Source organism: Callospermophilus lateralis, chromosome 16 (assembly GCF_048772815.1).
Source record: "Callospermophilus lateralis isolate mCalLat2 chromosome 16, mCalLat2.hap1, whole genome shotgun sequence".
NCBI lineage: Eukaryota > Metazoa > Chordata > Mammalia > Rodentia > Sciuridae > Callospermophilus > Callospermophilus lateralis.
The window spans coordinates 29,660,528-29,678,552 of NC_135320.1; the positions used below are offsets into that span (position 1 = coordinate 29,660,528).

The window sequence follows — 18,025 nt, forward strand, 5'->3', positions numbered from 1 at the left end:
CATAAGGATAGCATGATTTAGAACAAAGACTATTCAAATTACTAATAGACATTTTGGCGTGTGCATGGGGGCATATGAAAAACAAATTGTACTTAAGGCTAGAATCTGAGCTTATTAGGCATATAAATCTAAAAATGTGGAGTCAACCAGTTTAGGGTTTACCACCGAATAGGGTACTGGAAAAGGGGGCTGAAATCATTAAGCATGTTCAAAAGGTAACAATGTGACCGCTTTGGATCAGGAAAGTTCCTGTTATGCAATGTGTGCATTTCATTATTTACACGATTTCACTAAGTGATTGGGAGCTGTGTACACAGCAAGGTGAGCCTGTAGCAGCCGAGACTCCAAAGCTACAAGCACTTCACTAGTTTTGCCTTTGAAATAATACTTTTACATGCACAATTTCCCTCCAAGAATATCTTCGTTTCGACATTAAAACTATCTATTTTTTTTCCTGAAATGTTTTTAGGAATCCCAACTATCTCAGAAAAATTTCCACGTTCGCTTTCACTGTGTTCTAAGGATGAATTAAAAAGTAAATGCTGAGTAATAAAAAGATTCTGGGGGAGAAATTCTTTTTTTAAAAAAAAATTTTGTTAAGGGGTCTTTCAGTTGTCATTTCTTCCCTCCATCTTTCTCCTCTCCAAATCTCTTTTGGTATTTCCTAGAGTAAAGATGAAATAAATAAATGGAGAGAGCGTGTGTTCCAGGCCAGGGTGTGGGGTCCCGAGGGCTGACTTTAGGAGATTCGCGGGGGCTTTGAAAAGAAGACACGGGGGTGGTGCGGACCACCTCGTGGAGAGGACGTGGGGTGCCCATATTGCTTCTGTGCTTTCGTCCGTAGTCCCTAAGTCCTGTTTCCTGCAGTTCGCTCTGTGGGTCCCCAGGCCATTGAGCGAAGGGGGCGGATCCTCGCGTGCAGACACGCCCCAGCCGGGTTTATAAATCGCCGATCGTTTGCTTCCAGTCCTGCCGCGCTTCCCCGTCTGCACCCAGAGTCCAGGCGCGCTGCGCGGCTGGTTGCTGCAAATCCCGGGCCGGCTGTACGACCGCCCGCCCCGCACCCGCGGACACTCTCTTGCACGCGCTCCCACGTCCACGGCGGCGCGCACACACTCACACCACGCTGCACCCTCGCGCGCGCACAAACACTCCCACGCGCACCTCGGAGCGCTGGTCCTGCCCAGGCGTAGTCACCTGTGGAGAGAGGTCTGAGACACCCGGGACTTTCTTATGGCTGACCTGAGCTTCATCGAAGATACCGTCGCCTTCCCAGAGAAGGAGGAGGATGAAGAGGAAGAGGAGGAGGGCGTGGAGTGGGGCTACGAGGAAGGTAACCCATTACGCGTCTGGGTGTCGGGCACGGGTCGGCGCGTTAGTGTCCCGCGGAGCGCGTGGCTCTGCGCCCTACGGTTGTCGCGCGCGTCCACACTTTCTCACAGGGACACTGCCGTCTTTCAGGGCTAGAGGCGCTTCAGGGAGGCGTGCCCGCCGCCTGCGTTCTCCCGCCGCCCGCCCAGGTTCGTGACCTGGGAGGGTGTAGGTGTTTGGTCTTCTTGCCCCGTGATGGTTCGCACTTGCTGCTGCCAGGCAGCCGGGACTTAAAAGAGTAGCCAAGAAGAGTCACGGTACATGTTAATATTTTGAGATGGCAGTGAAACTATTTATTGCTTTGTAGTCTTTTCATGACGGATAGTAACAACGCTCAAGTCTTTAGAAAACTTAGTCCTAAGTTTCAAACTGGATCTGTGGGCTTAGGAGAAGGGGTTGACTTTTTATTAAAGAGAAATTTAGTTTCCCAAATTTATCCCCGAAGACGTAGGGTTCTCAATAGCTCACCTTTAGTACTGATGTTTACTACATATACTGAAATGTAGAATGTACAGTTTTAATTGTAAAATATTTGGAAGGAGTACATTTATGTGTATCTACTTATCCTTATGCACAGTTCACTGAGTTTGCATTTCTGATAAGACAGTGATAGTTCTTGGCTCTCACTAAGCCTATTGAAAGTTCCAGGTTATTTCCTAAGTCCTGAACTAAAGAGTCCAGAAATATTTTTCGTGGTATTTTTTAAATAGTCACTTAGAGATGACTTTAATTTTCTAGAGCCATTAATTATTATATCTATGTAGACAAAATACAGATTGTCTTAACAAATTCATTAGTTAAGGATTTTGTATGTGTATTTGATAATATCAGCTCATTTATATGAGTGCAAAAATTCACATACATCATATTTCATTGGTAGAGATGTGGTAGTCAAAACCCTCTTCATAACATCAAAAGTTAAAAGACTTTAAACTAGTTTTCACACGTTAAATTTTACTTTAACTTACTTTTTTTCTTTTTTCTTAACCTGTTCCTGATTTTTTTTTTCTTTTCATTGTGTCCTTAGGTGTTGAGTGGGGCTTGGTGTTTCCTGATGCTAACGGGGAATACCAGTCTCCTATTAACCTAAATTCAAGAGAAGCTAGGTATGATCCCTCCCTGCTGGATGTCCGCCTCTCTCCAAATTATGTGGTCTGCCGGGACTGTGAAGTCACCAATGATGGACATACTATTCAGGTTATTCTGAAGTCCAAATCAGGTATTTTAGAAAACATATTCATGCCCTCTTGAAACTAGAAGTCATTAGGAAGCTGTAGACTCTGATTTAACCTGTATGTTAACGGTACAGCCAACAAAGCTCTATTTTCAGGAGATCTTTTTATACCATAAAATACATTTTTTGGGGGGTATTCTGAAACAATTCTGAAAGGCTAAAAGGGTGAAATTATGAAGATTTCACTTGTTAGTATTTTTTTTCATGTAATATAACTAGAATTTAGTTTTGTGAACTTTGTGAAATATAAGGGAAAGTGTACCAATTATATTTTGTTCTAAATTGTCAATTAGCTGAAATCATTTAGATTTCTGAAGATAGAACTCATTGACATAATCTGGCACTGGAGATAGACTTTGCAAATTAATTGTCTCTATTAAACTAATATTAATTAATAGCACTAAAAATCCTCAAAAAACTAAAAATATTTAAGTGGCAAATGAAGCTCTTGCTTTCATTTATTTTTAAAATTCCCTCCATACCTGAACCTCTTTGAGATGAATCTGAAATATTTTGTGGAAAAAGAGTAGTTTTCAAGGAAATCAGTTTTGAGTATAAACAGATTTGTTTAAAAATTAGCATTAATGTCATTTTTTATAGTGAAAAAATAATTATCTTTCCCTCTTGGAAAGAATGTAAAATTAGAGTATTTTGAAATATTAGGACATGCTTGATAATCAGAAATTGTGTTTAAATTAGTTTCAAATCAACAAATTTGATACTTTAAGCCATAAAATGTTTAGGTTTATTATTAGGTATGGCAGGTATTGATTTCCAACTATAGATTTTTTATTGATTATGAATGTTTCTGAGGTTTAAGTTAGAACCCATGAGAGAGTCGTAGATCCACATAGTCTTCCCTGTTGTTTTGATAGTCAAGATGGGGCATCACCCTAAGAGATCCTTCGTTTTGTATATATTTCGTCATGAGACATAGAAAAACTTAAGTCAGAATTTTTTTATCTATTTCGGAACAGTATATATTATTCTTAAGTATATGGTAAAGTTATTGAATGCTGACTGTTCTGGCATATAAAAACACTTTAAGGTAGTACATGTGTATGATATGATGTGTTGATTGCCTACCATCTGAATGGGATATCCATTTGTACTTCTGCAAATAAATGTTTATAGATTCATACAACAAAAAGGTTAGGCACCATGATGAGTGTTGGTTGTATACAAATGTATAAGAACGTTCTTGAGGCGTCATGGTGAAAACATAGTTGTTAACAGTTCTAATGTAAACATGATGTGACTCTTTTGTAAAATATTGAAGCATAGAGAATGTACAAATGCCACATTGAAATGAGTGTGAAAATAAAAAATCGAGGATTGAACACAGAGGTGCTTCACCACTGAGCTATATCCTCACCCAATTTTTAAAAAAATATTTATTTTTTAGCTGTAGTTGGACACAATAACTTTATTTTATTTATTTATTTATTTTTTTGTGGTGCTGAGAATCGAACTCAGGGCCTCCCTCGCATGTGCTAGGCGAGTGCTCTACTGCTGACCCACAACCCCAGTCCCTCTCCATCTCTTTTTATGTTTTATTTTGAGTCAGGGGACAGGGCTTTACTAAGTTGCTGAGGCTGGCCTCAAACTTGGGCTTCTCTTAGCTTCCTGAGTTGCTGAGATCATAGATGTGCACCCCTACACCTGACAGGACTTGCCATTTTCTTTTTTTCTTTCTTTTTCCAAAAAATATTTATTTTTTAGTTGTAGTTGGATGCAGTACTTTTATTTTATTTATTTTTATGTGGTGCTGAGGATCGAACCCAGGGCCTCCCATGTGCTAATCAGGCGCTCTGCCACTCAGTGCTCTACCACTGAGTGCTCTACCACTGAGTCCCAGCCTGTACTTGGGATTTTCTTAAGGTGCCTTCACGATCTTGATCTTACTTCTTTACTTCATTCCCATGTAGAGACGTCAGGCTATGTCTCCACCATCTAGCCATGAGATGTTTCTTTCTCACCTACCTCTATTTTCCTTTCCTCCTTCCCAGGTTCTCTACCCTGTCCACTGAGGAAGAACTCTGTATTTCTGTCTAGGCTGATGTGGATGCACTTATTCTCTTCCTCCTTGGAGACCATCCTCCTTTAGATGCTCTGTCACCTTCCTGCCTACTTTAATGATTTCTTCCTCATGGTTTCTTCCCTTCCCTGCAAACTCAAAAAAAAAATTAACTAAAAATTTATTTCTTGACCAGTAGATTACTTTTTTGCTAGAGTATTTAAACTTCTTAAAGAAAATGTAAGTCCTTTCTCTTTACCTGTCATTTATTCATTTAAATTTTTTTAATCAAAATGGAATACAGACATATTTAAATAGCCAAATATTAGTATAGTTCTGTCTGCCTCTGCTAGTGCCCCAACCCTCCCCACTGCAACTTCTTTTCTCTAGTGACAATTGCTTTGAACCTTTTTAGTTGTTTCTCGTGAAGTTACCTTTCTCTTTCCTAATAACGTGGTTATCCTGTTGTGCTCTGGTGTTTAGGATATTTTTGAATGCCCTGCCATGGTAGATGAAGTCAATTCACTTATTACTCTTTCCTCTTGTAATTTCACTACCCCTATTGTCCTCATATACTTCAATTGTATTTATATTTAAATCAGTGCTCAGTGGTTTTATTATTATTTACAGCTAAGACTATATTCTGTTTCCTTTATCAAACAATGTATATATTTTTTTTTCATGGAGTTAATGTGTTTTTGTTCCTTTATTTATTTATTTATCATAAATTCATTTTCAAACTTTGTCCTTTCTTCTGCTCCTTGTTGTTCTTCCTCTTTGAACTGCTGGCTTCTCAGGCTCCTTTAAGGCCATCACTTGTACTACTAGGACCTCGTACCTTCGAAGTCCCTTTCTTTCCTTTGTTGGATCCCATGTTTCCTGAAGGCTGCGTCATCCGTCATCCTCTTTTGGGGTTGCTCTGTCATTTCAGGGGATTTCTTGGTCTGTTCCCTCCTATGTTCATCTTCCAGGAACTTCCTGAGAAAAAGGGCACATCAAGGGCAAATGATTGGATGCTTTGTGTATCTGCAAAGGTGTCATTATTATACCTCATGCTCCATTGCATTTGCCTGGGATGGTGCTGGTTTGGGAAATATTTTTTGGTGTCATTTGATGTTGGACATCATCACTCCATTGCCTTCTGGCTTCTAGTCCTGCAGTGGAAAGATCTAGTGCCATCTGCTTTTCGACTTCAGTCGTATGGTGTTTTTTTTTTTTTAGTGTTTAGTGTGGTGTGGTTTTTTGGTCCCCTCCTCCCGACTCTGTGCTGGGTTCCTTTTGAGTCCTTTCAACCAGAATAATTGTATCTTTTATTTCTCAGAAATTTTCTTATATTTCTTGTATCATCATTTCATGGATACATTTTAGTTTTTTTCTTTTTCCATGTGTTTATTCCTACCTTTCTCTTTACCTTTTTCATCTGCTAGATTTCCCCAATTTATACCTTTCAGTTTTTCTGTTAACTTTTATTTATTTTTTTTTTGGTTCTCATTTTTAACTTCTAAAAATAGGTGCTGATTTTAGGGAAAAAATATTTAGATTTTTAAAATCTGGTATCCAGTATTTCATGAATGTGAGTTCTTTCTTCATCCTTTTCTGTATTGCTCCTTTCCTGAGTCCAAAGTGTGTCTGTTCATTGTGGGTTCCTTCTTCTGTTTGTTCTTGTCCTTCTCTTTTATTTTGGAAGTGCTCATCAAACATCTAGTGATTTTGGTTCTTTGTTCATATTTAAGAATGAGTTTTAAAAAGTGATCTGTAAGGGCTGGGGTTGTGGCTCAGTGATAGAGCACTCACATCGCAGGTGCGGGGCCCTGAGTTTGGTCCTCAGCACCACATAAAAATAAATACACAAAATAAAGGTATTGTGTCCAACTGCAACTAAAAAATAAATATTAAAAAAAAGTGGTCTCTAAACTCTGCGCGTATAAGCAGGGATTGAGGTGTGTGTTGACTTCTTGGTAATGCGATCAGGCAAGGACCTGCCCATGTGGAGAAGGTTTTGTAGATTCTCACACTTTCTAGGAATTTATCTGCCTTTTGCTTGTGTTTTGTATTGGGGGATGACTCACACCTGACTGCCCACATTCTGACTGTTGGCCCAGACAGGAGAGTGGCACTGTTTGGCATGTTGACATTTGCTTCATCCTTTGTCAGGGAAGGTGAATGGTAGCTGCCTGGCCCTGGGGAATGAGATCCGGAGGCCTGACTGCTTTTTTAAAAGAATTTAAATCTACCTTCTGGTTTTTTCTTTCCTATTCTGTACCTCCACATCCTGAAATCCCTAATGCCTGTACTTCTCGATTCTTTCCTGGTGTCTTACTCCATTTGGCTGCTATAACAAAAGACCTCAGACTTGTCTGGGAAGTTTAAGATCAAGGTGCAGGTGAATTCGGTGTCTGGAGAGGGCCTACTCTTTGCTCCATAGATGACACTTTTTGGCTGTGTCTTCATGTGGCAGACAGACAAAAAGGGATGAATGGTTCCCTGGAACCCCTGTAAGGCACTAATCCCATTCATGAGCACAGAACCCTCATGACCTGATTACCTCCTGATCACTCTAGCTTTAAAGCTGTTGTGTTCTGGAGAGGGCACAAGCATCTAACCATAGCAACCAGATTCTGTGATAGACTTGTCCACTTCTTGTGGGCTTCCCCTTCTTACAGCTTTTGTTTTGCTCAATCATTTATCTTTTAGGACATTTAACAGCTCCCTGGAGTTTTTGTTTGTTTGTTTGTTCAGTTTTCGTTTTCTGCATTTGTGTGCTGTTCTCTCTACTCTTGTTCATTTTACTACTGCAAATTTTCACTCTTTTAGTTTAGTGAGGATGGAGAAGGGAGGGAAGATAAATGATGGAGTACAATCCTCCTTGTCTAACTGGAGATCTGGAGATGCCCCCTTCAAATGCAGTGCACTGTCTTTTTAAATTAAAAAAATGCATTTTATATGCACAGTTTTTTTTTAAAATTAAGGCCAAATTTGTATGCCCCACTGTGCTGAAACCTGAGACTGTCAGTGGCCTGGGATCCTTAGATTTTTCCTTTTCCTTCCTCCCTCTCACCTTAGCTCTTTTCCTCCTTTCTTCCCTTCCTTTTTCTCCTTCCCTCCTCCTTTGGTCTTTGTGTTCATCTGAAAAAAATTATAGAGAATTACCCAAAAGGGTTACAACAATTGTAGCATATTTTAAACGCGTATACTTGCCAAAGTAAAGCTTGGTTTGGAGATATGATCTTACTTTAAATTTGAGGCATTTCATGAGCATGTGCTTGCTGCTTCATCCAACTACCCATAGTTCTGCTGGAACTTCTCACACTAAGGTCACCGGTGACCTTATTGTTCCCTAAATCCAATGGGCACCTCAATATTCTTGCAGTGCGTTCGTTACCTCTGCTGCCTTTGAAATTTTTGGAACTCCTCTCATGTTGGTAGCTGCGAAACACACTGTCCTGACCTTTCTTAGTTTTGATCGCCTCTTTTCTGCCAGGTCTTCATCCTCTATGATCCTTAAATAATAGGGTTCCTCAGGATTTGCTCCTTGACCTTCTTCTCTTCTTATGTTGCATGCACTCCATAAGCAGCACTCCCATACAGAGTGTGTGCTACTTTATCCAGACAGCCAATGCATTTAGGAAAGGGTCTGCAGTTACAGATTCTCCATGTGAAACAGGTCCCGGGAGGGCAGTCAATCAATCTCCCTTCTCAAACCGTCTGGCAAGGTTTGGGAACATCAGCTTGAACAGCTTAGGGACGGAAATTCATTTTGCATTTGAGCAATTCCAAAACTCAGAAAATTCTGTCATCTTTCCTGTTGCTTTCTATTTTAGGACTCTGGACCTACATAGAATAAATATAATTGTATTTCCACACAAAATTCATTAAAGTACTGACCATTGTCATGGTACCACACAGTTGCCACCTTTTTCCCTTGAAGACATTTATTTTGATCATTCAACTGATATGATAGTCCTTCATCCCTCAAAAATTATTAATAGTAGTTAAAAATGGACTTGTCTCTAAGAGCTAGACAGACACTATAAATGTCAGCAGCCAGGCAGGAGAAGATTGAAAATAGCTACTGACTTTCTGCTTCATCTGTGATGTTGGGAGTCAGCATGGCCAGGAGAAGACTGTGGGAAACGGGCAAGCTTCGGAGAGCATGCCTGGTTTTCCAGGTGTTTGATTGCCAGGAGAAGCTGGAGATGTGTACCTGTCTTGCATGTTTCTTGGTTTCCTATGGCCCTGAAGGTTGGAGCTTGCAATCTTTGTTTCACCATATGCAAGGCGTTATATTACTTTAGGTAAGGTAAACCTAAATCATACCCCATACCTATCCTCTGGGAGGTTACACTGGAAGGTCATGGAAGATAGGTATACAGGGAAAGATGATTTTGAGTGGGAAGGATCAGGGAATGGTTTGTGGAGAAGGTAATATTTGAAATGGGTGAAGAGCATATGGACATGGTGGGAGGAAGAGACAGCATGCAGAAGAGACATGAACGTGGGAAGGGTCCAGATCTGGACCGTGTGAGGAAAGGAAGATCCTTTAGTACAGCTAGGAGGGAAGATTCATGGTAGAGGGAAATGGTAAAGGTAATGGGAAATGTAATAGAGAGGGTGTGTTGAAGCACATTCATGAGGGGCCCTGAACAGACTCTAAAGAGTACAATATATTTTTTTTTCCTGTAGAATAAACTCACAATTAACATGTTGCTTTAGGAAAATTAATGTGACAGTATGAAATGAAATGGTATCTGAGAGAGATTGGGAGCTAGTTTCAAGTTCAGTGCAAGAGACTGAATTACCCAAGACCGAAGCCATCACGTGGAAAAGGAGGGGTGACAGAGATTTCTGAGGTGCAGTTCAGGGAACTCCAGGAATTAGCCATGTGGAAAAAGGAGAGGAAAGAATCGTTAGAGGTGTCTGCCTGTTGTTCTTGCCACCTTGCCTTTACCCCCACACTGGGCATATTTTAAGACAGCCGAGTCCCTCTCAATGTGGAGTTGAACCAAGCATTGTGTTCTGGGGGTGACCTGACCACACCACTGGTCCTGTTATCTCCTGGAATGGGGAGAAGTTTATTAAGGCTGCTCTATGTGTCATTTTATTTCTCAGTAGGACAGGTGAATCATTGTATGCAGGAATCTTAACATTTAAGGTTCATAGACAAATTAAAGTTGAACATATTAATGGTATGAACAGTAGCATAAATACAAATATATAGTTCTAAAAATATAAAAATTATAGTAATCCTTACTTATTGATGAGTGATATGTTCCAAGACCCTCAGTAGATGCCTGAAATGGATTATACCAAATTCTACATATACTATTTATTTCTATCTTATATACCTATGATAAAGTTTAATTGATAAATTAGGTATAGTAAGAGATTAACAGCTTTAAATTATAATAAAATAGAACTATTACAAAAATATACTGTAATAACAGGTATGTGAATGAATCTCTCTTTCTAGAATTTTCCGTTCAGTATTTTCAAGTTGTGTTTGACCATGGGTAACTGATACCACAGAAAATGAAGCAGCTGATGATTGTTACTGGTGTATATATTTCTAGCCTGAATGATTAGATACTTAGGTAGTGAGAAGGTGGGGGACTGCCCAGGCCTGTGCAGTAGCATGTGATTCCATCTGACTATTAGGAGTATGTTAAAGTAATGACATTTTTAATGGGCCATCAGTATGGGAGAATTTGCTGTTCAGGAAAGGTCATTTTTTCCCTTTGTGGAAACTTATTATAGAAACTTTAATTAGGAAATTTTACTTCTGGGTCTTTTACAATTCTCAATACTAATTTTAGGCTAGATGATAATTATTAATCACACCCTTCCCCCAAAACAAGACACCTTTTTATGGAGTTTCTTAGCAACCTTGCTGATGCAAAGATGAAGTTGTCAAAGATACTTTGACATTGTTTTTGCTGAAGAGGTTCTGTATTTTTTATTTATATGAGAGGTCAGGGTTAAATTTCTTTGTGACTATCTTATTTATTTGGAGAACTTGAATTGCCTGGACAGTTGCTTTAATCTGCTTCACTTTTCCCAGTGTGACCAACTGACCTACTATCCATGCTATTGCTATGATTTCTATTTTTTTTTTTTTTAATGCTGGGGAACAAATGGAAGGTCTCATGAATGCGATCTCATGAATGCAAGGAAAATACTTTAATACTGAGCCACACCTTTAGCCCTGATCTCTGCCTTTAAGAGCTTGAATATATGTATATGTGTACATATACATGTATGTGTATATGTGTGGATACACATACATATATTGAACAGCAAGTAGTTTGTTGGTAAGTACACGTTTTCAATAGCTGTCATCAATTCACTTGAATAGGAGACAGTAATTAAGTCATAAAAATAAATGCTTACCAGTCATCAGAAAATCTGTGGCCACTTAGGCTGTCACATGGAAATCCAGAATCGCTCAGAGTTCAAATCTTAAAGAAGTACCCTTCTCTTGTTCATCCAGGTATAGTAGGTTTGTAGAACCTGGATTTTGTAGAATTCTGTAGATTATCACCTTCTAATTAAATATTGCCCATTGGTGCATAATTATGGTTTTTAATGAAATCTGATGGACTAGTAGTGAGGATTTTGTCTTCTTTCAAACAAATCATTCTTTTACCAATGTTTGATTTTGGGTCACTTGGGCTTTTTGCAATCACAGTAGCATCTCTTTGGATACCATAACAATATTGGCTAAGATTTTCTGCAGGACAGTTTTTGGATTTTGAATTGTAGGGCCCATTGATGGTCTGGAGCACATTACAACACCACCAGCATATTCAATTCTCATGGGCTCATAAAGCCATGTTAAATAGTATAGCCAACAAGTTGAAAGGTGTTGCCCACAATACTATGAAGCACAGTTCTATGTCATTTCTGCCATCATTTGGCAATAGGTTTGTTCCACAACACATTCAGTTTTTAGGGTAGTTGCAGGGTTTACAGAAAAACAATCTAAAGCATGTTTAAAGCCTGTGTGGGTGATCCATGGTTTCTAGACTCCTCTGACCCCAAAGAATCCTGGGAGATCCTTACACAAGATTCAGACAGGCCTTTCTCTGAGAGCAGAAGATATTTATTCTTTATATGAAATAGAAATATATACTAAAAAATGAGAAGAGTAAAAAATATTGATCTTTGCTTTAAAGACTTAAAATGCTAAAAGCAAATATTTCTTTTGGAATGTTTAAGAGCTTGAATATATGTGTGTATACATATACGTGTATGTGTGTATGTGTGGATACACATACATATATTTTACCTGAGGTTATAAAATCTTTAGACCTATTAAGAATAAAGTGTTTGAGCCTTTGGGTCCTTCAAGGGATGTGTCAGGGACCCGCTGGCCTTTCTCCTCTGGTTGCAGTCTGGATCTAGCAGACTTCGTCTCCTGGCCCTGCCATCTTCACCTGGGCCGCAGCAGCAGCTTTCTCACCGGTGAGGCTTGCCCTTTGGTATTCTGATGTGTGTGCAGACCCTGGAGTCGTATTTCACCATGCAAAGACAGTCATGTTAGTTCCTTGCACAGAAGCCCTGGATGGTTCCCTGCAGGATTAATTCCAGCTCCTAGGCTGCAAATCTCCTTCTGGGGTCCATGTTATGAACCTGCCTCTGACTGTTGGTTACCTCTCTTTTTATTTTTTCTTGGAACAAAGTTATGCTGTTTCACATCACTAAGCCTTTCTAAGCCTCTTTGCTTCAGTTGCACTTTTCCACTTAGCATAGCTATCGTCGTCTTCAGAAAGTCTCCCCAACTTCCTGATCCCCATTTGTTTTTGACTTGGCTGGGCTCCCTCTTACTACCTGTCCACGTTCCTTTCCTGTCCCTGATGCCTCCTATTTGGACTACTAAGTGTGATTTCTTCAGCAGTTTGAATGCTTGGCTAGTACTAAGACTGGATCCCTTTACTTTGTATATTCAGTGGTCAGCACAGGACCAGGAATGGAGTTATCTTGTGTCAAGTTCAAGTGAAATGAGCATCAGCCTTCAAATTATCTGGTAAATTTGTTTTTCAAAAAGGATCATAGAAGCTTAGATTTAGGTAAATATACATACACCAAGTCTTTTTGTGATTCTCACATTTTGCAGGAGATTCTTCTGGGAAACTTCTCTTTTTAAGTCTCATAAGCTTAATAGCCATGCTGTTAAAGAGCATTTAAGAAAATGAGGTAGTAGCGAAGACATCAATTTATTACATAATTCTTTTCACAAATTTGTTATTTTAAGGATATTTAGCATGTTGTTTCATTGTACTTTTATTGAGTCTAATGTTAACGTAACTAATAAGTAGCCATATAGTAACCAAATATCATTCAGCAAAATTTGATATTCATTCATGTAGGAAAAGAGCACCCCTTTTGGTATGACTGGTTTCTTTATAAAAAAAGATGTAAGCTATACAGAGAGAGAATAATACTTTAAGAGGATGTTGCCAAATGGATAAAAGTGAGCTGCAATTTATTTTTAGTCTACAAACAATCACTCTTGGGGGATGAACAGGTAGTGCTTTTACCTGGCACCTCATAAAACTCTGAATTCCATATTTGTCCTTTTTTTTAAATGGCTTTGTACAGCCACATGATTTTAATGTGATTTAACTTTGGATTATTCATCTGTAGCAAATGAAAGATACCCAGAGCCTGATTCCTGGCTGAAAGCCACCTCATTGTCCCCTCTCTCTGGAGGACCAGGTCTGGGCAAAGAGCTTCCCTTCTCTTCAGCCTCATAGAATGTAAGATCCATAAGGATCTGTTGTTTCGTTGAAATTTTATTGAACATAATAACTTTGCAACTAATAAACTTGTCATGTAGAGACCGAATAATATGCAGGGAAATTTGATCTTCATAAATTGTTGAGTTTACATTTCAATAGAATGTAAGAACCATGAGGTCAGGGATTTTGTATGTGTATCATTGTATCATGTATCAGTGTGTGATTCATGCAGTGCTTGGCACAGTATAGTAGTTGATCAGGAAACATTTATAAATGACCCCTCTTGGGGCTTTGAACTTCTCCCTATCAAAACATGGATCTGTGTAGCCTGAATTTCCAGATATTTCAAATAAAAGCCTTATCTCCCTGCTTTAAACGCCTTATGGCTTTTAAAGAATTATTGGGCATTGGGAAGTCAGATGGGAAATATATTTTTGTAAGGTGGATCTCTTTTGGGTTCCCTGAAATCACTGTTAGGATTAGCTATAACTTCCATTTCCCTAAGAAAGTACTAGGATAACGCTCTCTAACAGTTAGTTTCAGAGAGAGATTGAGAGCTAGAGAGAGAGCATGTGCTTGAGTATATGGGGTGAAGATTTTTTTTAATCCTCTTTCCCATTTCATGTGTGCTTCATTTGATGACACTTTTTTCTTTCTATGCAACATGGAGCTGGGCCTCCTCTAAGAGAGTTTTATTGCTGCCTTTTAAAAGTAGAGGGTTACAGAACTCACTGGCTGAAGCCCCAGCATTGTCATTGCTGTCTGTGATGAAGGGAAGGGTGTATTTTCTCCTTCTGCTGACGTGGGCTGGGATGCCTTGTGAATCAGGAAAATCCTCTCCCTCTTTGTTTTTGTTCTTTCTGGGTTGGGTTGTAATATAATGTGTGGAGGGTAGACTTATGGTCTCCTTCCTGATTTTTCTTAAGACCAAGTTTGGACAGCTATGGCAAAGGAGGAAGTGAGAAAATTGTTCAGAATATGTGGCATCTATTTGAAGTAAAAACATTTCACACATTTTTAAGTCCACATAATGTGATGTTTATTGAAGAGGAAGATGGAGTGAGCCTGCACCGTAGCTATGAATGTGTAAACCTTTTTGATCCATGTATTTAGATATTTTTTGGGTTGTCTTGGAAAATAAGATGAAATGTAGTTCTCAAAGTAGGAGCTGCAGTTCAGAAATCTAGGCTTCCAGGATTCATTTTTAGTTCACACTTACGGATACTATCTCTATGTCACCCCAGGACGCAGGCCAGGGGATTCCAGCTTGGGTCTTGGTCCTGGGCTTGATAACACTGACGCCTTGGTCTTGGTCCTGGGGATGATAACACTGACGCCTAGGGCTTGTCATGTGACCTAAAGAAGGCCAAGCATGAGCAAGAAGACTGAAATCCTGTGAGGTGACCTGATGCTGATGGCCATACACCTTGCTTTTGTCTACTTGAAAAATTAAAATCAATTTTTCTTATGGATACTGTTTTCGTTTCTTGTTCAAGCTGCTAGAAAGCTAAGAACCAAAATTTTAGGGTCTTGTTAATAAGGAGTTCATGTCCTTCATTTTCTTTCTTTCTTTTTCTTTTTTGTGGTGGTGGGGGTATCGGGGATTGAATCAATGGCACTTGACCACAGAGCCGCATCTCCAGCCCTATTTTGTATTTTATTCAGAGACAGGGTCTCACTGAGTTGCTTAGCACCTCACTTTTGCTGAGGCTGGCTTTGAACCTGCCATCTTCCTGTGTCCACCTCCTGAGCCACTGGGATTACAGGTGCATGCAGCATGCCTGGCATGTTCTTCATTCTCTATGATAGATTTCTCCATCTATTCTCAGTTTGCCTCTTTATTTCCCTCTGTTTTTTCTACATAACTTACACTTTCTGGCTCTGTTTTTTGTATGTGGATATAATCAACCTTAAATTCTGTTTATAATAAGGCAGAAACTAAGAACCAACCAAACAAATAAATATCTCTTCATCAGTTTGCTTTTTCATCCATTGAATTTGGGGATGAACAGCTGTTCCTCAAGGTCAAGGCTCTTTTTTTTTTTTTTTTTTTTCCTTCTCAGAGGCAACTCAAGTGTGAATAATAATCTGTTTCAAAGATCCTACTTCTAGGGTGGTGGTGGTGAAGTTTGTCAGCTCTTTGACCAAAAGTAACCTAAAATTCTTAGCTACTACTGTTTAGAATTGGGACTAGCTAGAGGAAACTTGCCCAGAATTAAACCCCCTTTATTTGTGTTGGAATTGGCCTATGTGTTTGTAATAAACTTTATTTCAAGATTTTACATATGATATTAGGGAGTGTTTAGCTAAATTATGTTTTCAAAACATGTTGTCATGCAAATATGCTTTTCATTATCATTTGATGTGCCTTTTTTGGGATAAAATTCTGAAACATATCCAGAAATGAGAAATAGGGATAGGGTCCCATAGAACTGTTGTTAATATTTTGCATATTTTTTATGGTTTATCAATATTTAATTTGCATTTGTTGTCTATATGATAATGAATGGTTATCTGTTTTATAAATATGATTTCATTATCAATTGACTTAATGCTTATTCTCTTCAAGAATCTTTTTTTTTTTTTTTTTTATTTGTATGTGGTGCTGAGGATCGAACCCAGCTCTGTGCGCATGCCAGGCGAGCATGCTACCGCTTGAGCCACATCCCCAGCCCTCTTCATGAATCATTTTGTTAACCTATACCTATTCTCTAAATAAACGCCTGCCAGTGCTGATCAGTGATGTGCAAGTGTGGTTTAATTTATTGATAGGTCTGTAGCAAATTATTGGAGACTCAGATCATCTTCTTGTCTCCTGACCAGAGCTAAGCTTAAGTCTCAGGAAGTTTGTCTTTCCTTCTCTGCTCCTGGACTGAAAACACCATGAGAAGTTAAAATATACATATTATTACCAAGTTTTTTAGGGATTTTGTTTGTCTCCTGTATCTGAATGAGCATTTCGAGAATTTTAGACCAACCCAAATATTATAAATTTGCTTCAGAGTTGTGATATATTTCTCATTTTTTCTTTGTAAATTTAATCTATAGAGCTCATAAGAGCTTTTTGGCCAAACAAATACTAACAACAAAACCTGAAAAACCTCTAGTGATTATAATGCTGTGCTAAAAAAATTTGTGGTGTAATTCAATAAAATTTATTTTTCAGTTCTCTCAGGAGGACCTTTGCCTCAAGGGCATGAATTTGAACTGTACGAAGTTAGATTTCACTGGGGGAGAGAAAACCAGCGTGGTTCCGAGCACACGGTTAATTTCAAGGCTTTTCCCATGGAGGTAAGAACGATGATCATTGTGTAAAAGTCTTGTTGTTCAGAAAAGTATTCAGTAACCAAAGAATGGTTAAGTATAAATGTAGGTGCATAGCTCTTGAATTTTGTCAGTTTATATTAAGAAAAAAAAAAACACTTAACAAGATATAAGCTTGGGGCAGCAATTGAAGCTCCTTACCTGCTTTACTGGGCTTGGAGTGTGCAGGTGAGCAGCTGGCCATAACAGTGATCCATGCTAGAATTCTTACTGTTGTAGACATTCTGTGGTCTCGGCAAATTCATTTGGTCACTTTTGTAGCTCTGGGAAGGTAATGAGCTAGAAACACATAACTGTTGGAAGAAACTCAAGAATAATTAAAACTCTAGTTTATTTAAAATTGCTCCCTGAGCTTTTGGGGACAGGGAGATGTAAGAGAGTGATTCTTTTGTCTAGTCTTCCCTCCCCCACTTAACCTTCTTAGTTGACTCCTGCGCTGTCTTAGTACCCAGTGTCATGTTCCTTCTTCCCTAGGCAGAATTTACCTCCCACTCTTTGTGTACTAGATAGATCATGGTAGGTCAGTGCCATGCGCTGATCCCGTGGACTGGCACCTGTCATGTCCGCTGTGTCTTTCTTGTTGACTGAGGACTTCTGAGGAGGATCATTTCTCTCTCATTCCCCTGTTGACTGTGTCATTTAGGCCACTGTCATTTAGGCATATCATAGATAAGCAGTCCGTGTTGGTGAGGTTGAGAGGATGTCCCTGTTGGTCCAGGTCTGATTGATGTTTCTTCTTATAAGGAACCTCAATTTCCTCCAGGAAATTGCCCTTCAGTGGTATGCACAAGTGTGTTTTCCTTTCTTCCCATCTACCTGCCTTCCTTACCTTCCTTACTCCTCTCTTTCCTCCTCCCTCCCATTTCCCCTCCTCTTTTGCTCTTTCCTGTGTGATCTATTCTATTTCTAAGGCTTTGATTCTCAACTATATCAACTCCAGATTTTATCTTGTTCCAGAGTCCTATAGTCAACCGTCTAGGGGTTTTTTGACTTGGATGCCTAGTAGAGATGATAGATTAAAACGATATAACCCTTAATAATAATAAAAAAGATTATATTGTGGGGACTGCAGGCATGCCAGTCTTCTGTTATTCCCATCTGAACATATGCTTAATATTAAATATGGAATTGCTCACGACCAGATAGCAGGTGCAGTATTGCCTCTGTGACTGGAAATCACTAATGTACAATTTTGTATAAATGATATGTGTATATTAAAGGATTAGATTGGAGTGTTTCTGAGCATTAGTGTAATGATAATTTTTACAAATCCCTTTGAAGCTCAGGATATCCATTTTATTAAAGAGGCCCAAGTCTTAAAAGTGAAATGTGAGATGTTTT

The 18,025-nt window shown here is 39.0% G+C and overlaps 1 protein-coding gene and 1 pseudogene across 2 annotated transcripts in view; one reads left to right on the forward strand and one right to left on the reverse strand.

The window, feature by feature from the left end:
* The first annotated feature begins 984 nt into the window (after positions 1 to 984).
* Positions 985 to 18,025, forward strand: part of Ca8 (carbonic anhydrase 8) — a 90,170-nt gene continuing 73,129 nt past the window's right edge. For both annotated transcript variants that reach the window (XM_076835881.1, XM_076835882.1), the window contains exons 1-3: positions 985 to 1,333; positions 2,399 to 2,590; positions 16,527 to 16,651. In XM_076835881.1, coding sequence (XP_076691996.1) covers positions 1,234 to 1,333; positions 2,399 to 2,590; positions 16,527 to 16,651 — 417 coding nt within the window. In that variant the 5' untranslated portion in view covers positions 985 to 1,233. The remainder of the gene's footprint in view (positions 1,334 to 2,398; positions 2,591 to 16,526; positions 16,652 to 18,025) is intronic.
* On the reverse strand, positions 5,447 to 13,389 carry LOC143382313 (mitochondrial inner membrane protease subunit 1-like; annotated as a pseudogene).